Consider the following 5,335-nt stretch of genomic DNA (forward strand, 5'->3'; position numbering starts at 1 on the left):
TAAGATATATAATTAAGAGTTTGTCATAAGGACAACCGCAGGATTTTACCAGGAGCGGGTGCCATTCTACAAAATTGTACCCGCTCCCGACAAAACCGCGGTAAAATTTTAGCTGTAACTTCAAACTTTGACTTCAGTATATGTATGTGCCACTTGAAGTTTTTATCATTAACTTTAGTAATCTGCGACTTCATGCATTCACTTTGTCCACATTGAAACTCCTATGTTTCTGCTCGATTTTCGTATATTGAAGTTTTGATAATTATTCAAGTACTTTTCTGCTTATTTTACAAACTAAGATTGACAGGAATTGAATCAATTAATTTATAATGAGTTGACTGAGCACGTTAAGCGTGCGTAAAATTTCCATTGATTTTTAATTGCTTGGGTGGCATCTTCTAATATTGAACAATAAAAAAAGAAGTATTCATTCTTTTCGAAAACATTATAAAAAGGACCATTTCCACAAATAAAATTCGAATTTTGCTTTTTTGGACCTTAATGTTACACACTGTGCGAAGATTTTTGTTTTTTTGTGATATGAATTAACCTCATGAAAAAATGGGTAATATATTTGTTAAAGTAGATAATTTAAGAATTTTGTTTTAAAAAAATTAAAGGTTTTGAGATTGTTTTAAATATAGGTATTGAAAACTGCACAATTTAAAAAATGAAAATTATATAAATTAAAGATTTCAAACTTTAAATTTCAACAATAAAAATTAAACTAAAAATTCTCCTGTTTCAGCCAATTTCAAACATAAAAGATACTAAATTTGACCCCATTTAACTCACTAACAATGTTAGAAGTAACTCAGAAACACACATAAAAATCTTAAGATTGACTTATAGATTTCTTTAAGCAATTGTCTCGAGGACGTCCTGAAATTCAGAGGATGACTTAAGAACTTCAAGTCACATCACAGTGGTGCATTCTGAGGATAAATTTAATCAAATTGTTAAAAACAAAAGACTCCCTTCGACAATTCGGAAAAAATAAATAAAACCTATAATTTTATCCTTTCGAAATCAGTACGACTATTAAAATTAAAGAAATTTCCTCTTTCAATCCAGGAAAAACATTAAAAATAAAAATCGAAATGATCACAATCGAAAGAATTTCATATTAAACTCATGAAAAATTGGATAATTTGAGATGATAATTTCTTGGCCTCAAGCAAAATTTAATATTAAATAAACTTATTAACATTCTTTGCCAGTTTTGAAGTCAATCAAGATTATTCACTACATTCACCATTCTTCAGTTTATTTAACGTGTACTTAATTCCATTTTCAAAGCTCACCATTAAAACTTTTGGCGATACCGCTGATAATAAAAAGGCTTTTAATACCGCGATTCGAACAAAATGCAGCAATGCAAGAGGTCGGGCAAGAAAACCTTTAGATACGATCAGTCAGTAATTAATGATTAAGTGCTGTAATGTAACAATTTAAAATAAATCTACGTTCATGAAAGAATTCACTGTGTGCTCATTTCTGCAATTACCTATACAATAACTAAAAGCTTTATAACAGAAGGTAGGCAATTGCCATTACAGTCTGTGACGCTTGTCAAATTTCCACTTAAAATTGATTTTTTGTCCGTTTTGAACACGAAACGATTATTTGGTATCACAAATTCCTTTCAGTTATCAGTTTTTGATTATCGCCGCAAATTGTAAGTGCAAATATCGGCCTGTCATTTTTTTCTGTCATCATTTTCCTGTCGTCGCGAAAAAATGACACAAAAAAAATGACAAGCCTGCCATTTTTTTCGTGTCATACCTTTTCGTAAGGGTACCGTTTTTAGTAATTTTGAAACAAGGTAGTTTTACTAGATTTGTTGCCGCTTCGGGGTTAAGGACCATTGATCTTGCTTCGAAACATGATTCTATAAAATGTGAAAAGGGGACGTTATTTGTTCCGTCGAATAAAGGAACAACTTCGAGCGCACCTCGAAGTGAGATTTGCTGGTTATTAGGTAACTTACTCATATTTTTTATTTCAGAGTCTGCGTTAAATGAATATAATCTTGTCATTTTTGTGAAACAGAAAATGAGTCTAGAAATAAGTTAACTGATTTTTCTTTTGAATTTTCTTGGTTTTCTACAGAATTTGTTTCTACTGATTTTTCAGAAAATACAGCAGTGGAATATGCTCTAAAGTTTATTCTGCTGTTTGTTGAAGTTTCATCGAAAAGGGTTCCGTTTCCTAATGTTTCATTTTGTTCGCAATTTGAGTTTGAAGCGTAAATTAAGCTACAGGGTCCGGCACTCGAAGTGTAACCAATTAAAAAGGCTAGAAATTCAGTTTGCAAAGTTACTTTTATTTAATTCAAAGTACAAAATGTGTGAATATAATACAGAATTCAGAATCAATTCACTTTTGTTCGATATGGCAACCTTTTGCCTTGACTACAGCCTTGAGACGGTCCAAAAACGAATCGCAAGTTGCCCGAATGTTACTAGCAGGTATTTTGGCCCACTCGCGGACAATGGCTTTCTTTATCGTCCCAAAACTGGTGTATCTTTTAGTTCGTACTTTGCTCTCCAAAATGGCCCAAAGAGAATAATCCATTGCATTTGCATCTGGCGAATTGAGAGCCATTGTGTGGACGTTATGAAATTCGGAACGTTGTTTTTTAGCCATTCTTGGTTCACTCGAGCTGTGTGAGACGGTGCCGAGTCCTGTTGAAACGTCCATGGTCTACCACCGAAATGTTTTTCTGTCCACGGCTTCAGAGAACCTCCAGAATACTTTCCCGATAATATTTGGCATTTACCTTGACGCCAGGCTTGATTAAAATGATTGGAGAGCGCCCATCTACGGTAACAGCGGCCCAAACCATTATCTGTTGCGGGTGCTGCCTCCTAGTGGCCAATTGATGACTCAAATTCTCGTATGAATGGTCGCTCAAGTAAACCCTGTCGTTTTGAGAGTTTGCGAATTGCACAATTGGAGAAATTTTCTCGTCAGAAAAGACAATGTTCGGAAATTGACTGCTTTCGGCCAAGCGAAGCAACTCCTTCGCTCTCTCAAGTCTAACTTGTTGCTGCTTCGGTGTGAGATCATGCGCCTTTTGGATCTTGTAAGGCTTGACCTTTAGATCATTTTTCAGTACGCGGCGGATGCTACGGTCAAATATTTTCAGTTCTTTTGCATTTGATTGGCACTTCGTCGGGGATTTCGCTCAAGTCACTTCTTCACTTTTTGAACCATCGCACGTGACGTTGCAGTCTTTTGATGACCACCTCCATGGCGTTTTGCGATGCTACCAGTATTATTGTAACGAGTTATGGTGCGATAAACAAAAAATTTATTTACTTTAAGGTGATTGAGCTCACGAACAATCGCTGGTTGTGATTTTCCAGCTAAATATAAAGCAATCACACTATTACGTTTGAAATCTATCGCTGATTTTTTTCGCGTTCACTTTAAGCAAAATGTTTTTGTGCGCTTCTTAATAATACTCCGAACTGTCATTTAGCAAAATTTTACACAGATGATGCTCATGCGTCAGCTGTGCGAGCGGTCTGAAGTTGGTTACACTTCGAGTGCCGGACCCTGTAGTATCTTTTAATTTTTGAACTATCGGTGAGTCTTGTTCTTCTAAGTTATCTGCCTCATGTCTTCGTTAGAAAATGTATTTGCTTCCTCATAGAGGAAGCACTAATGTTTTTTTTTTAAATAATAGACAAATTAAAGTTTTTATTTTGATCAATGTACGAATAGAAATGTACAACAAATACAAAATTATTAAATAATACAAAACATTTTCAAAATGCAATGATAAATCAGACAAATCAAATATTATATTTAAAATCGTCATTTTTCGAGCTGGAAAAGGGAAGGAGAACATTCTGTTGTACCCTATCCTTTTCCCAGCTTTATGATTTTTTTTTTAAATTGGTCAGAATTATTTTATTTGTAGATTACTTTTCAATAAAATACATAAATATTTAACAAAATAGTTGAATTGTCAACTAAGAATATCAGTTTTCTACCAAAAAACATAAACTGTCAACAAATCAATTGTTACCAAATAGTTGAATTTTATACCAAAGTAGTTAAATTTTCAACAGAAAAAAATTACTTTCCCAAAAAATTGTAATTTTCAGCCAAATAGTTGAAGCTTCAACTTTGAACAGAATATTTGAATTTCCAATCCAAAGAATGCACCATAAAAGTAATCGTAGTATTTCCAACAACAAAAAAACTAACTTTGGAGCAAAAAAAAGTGAAAGTTTCTTGAAAACAGAAGAAAAAAGATAATTTTTTGAAAAAAGGATAAGAGGGGAAAAGGGAATGGGTAATTATTGTAGCATTCTATCTCTTCCCCATATGTTAATGAAAAAAGTTTGACTATAAAAAACTGATTTTAAAAATTTTATAAAGTGTTAAAAAAAATTGCCATAAATATTTTTAGAAATCCTTGTGTCAGTTTCAAGATATTAGTAGTAAAAATAAGCCCTCCAAATTTTATCAATATATCTGCAACCGTTTTCAAGTTATCGTGTTCACAAAAAAGCGTGACATCCACACAACACTCCACACACACACACATCCACACGCATAAACACATCCGGATAATTGCTTTGAACATTGTATTAGACATTTTTAAAAAATAGGGGAACGTTCAATTAAATGAATCTAAAAATATTCGAAAATGTTACCATTGCCAGGCTTCCTCTATAAGGAAGCAATAATATTATACTACATGTAAAAATTGAACGTAATTAATAAATAATAAATAAACTATAAATAGTAAATAATCAATAATAAATACAGGTATAAAATTGATATTGAAAAAGATTTTAAAAACTGCACAAGGATTGTAATAATTTTGGCTTTCTCATAGAGGAAGCTTTGCAAGGGTAACATTTTCGAACATTTTTAGATTCATTTAATTGAACGTTCCTCTATTTAAAAATGCCTAACACGATGTTCTAAGCAATTGTCCGGATGTGTGTGGAGTGTTGTGTGGATGTCACGCTTTTTTTGTGAACACGATAACTTGAAAACGGTTGCAGATATATTGATAAAATTTGGAGGGCTTATTTTTACTACTAATATCTTGAAACTGACTCAAGGATTTCTAAAAATATTTATTGAAATTTTGTTAGCACTTTATAAAATTTTCAAAATCAGTTTTTTATAGTGAAAGTTTTTTCATTCTCATAATTTAAAGTTGATACAAGAATAGAAAAGATGAATTGATTTGAGACGAATCGATTGACCCCTTCCCTTGTCTAGCTCGAAAAATAACTATTTTAAAGATAATATTTGATTTGTCTGATTTATCATTGTATTTTTAACATTTTTGTATTATGTTATA

General features: G+C 32.4%; 2 protein-coding genes across 2 annotated transcripts; both read right to left on the bottom strand.

Moving 5' to 3' along the window:
• Positions 1-2,379: 2,379 nt before the first annotated feature.
• On the bottom strand, positions 2,380-2,703 carry LOC117175646. Its single transcript, XM_033365352.1, has one exon. The coding sequence runs from the start codon at positions 2,701-2,703 to the stop codon at positions 2,380-2,382; it is 324 nt and encodes a 107-aa protein (XP_033221243.1).
• A 34-nt stretch (positions 2,704-2,737) lies between these two features.
• On the bottom strand, positions 2,738-3,257 carry LOC117175647. The gene is made up of 2 exons (XM_033365353.1): positions 3,208-3,257; positions 2,738-3,131 (listed from the first exon to the last, which is right to left on the bottom strand). Exons 1-2 carry the CDS (start codon positions 3,255-3,257, stop codon positions 2,738-2,740), a joined length of 444 nt encoding a protein of 147 aa, XP_033221244.1.
• Between the last annotated feature and the right edge of the window lie 2,078 nt (positions 3,258-5,335).

This window comes from Belonocnema kinseyi, chromosome 6, assembly GCF_010883055.1.
Source record: "Belonocnema kinseyi isolate 2016_QV_RU_SX_M_011 chromosome 6, B_treatae_v1, whole genome shotgun sequence".
NCBI lineage: Eukaryota > Metazoa > Arthropoda > Insecta > Hymenoptera > Cynipidae > Belonocnema > Belonocnema kinseyi.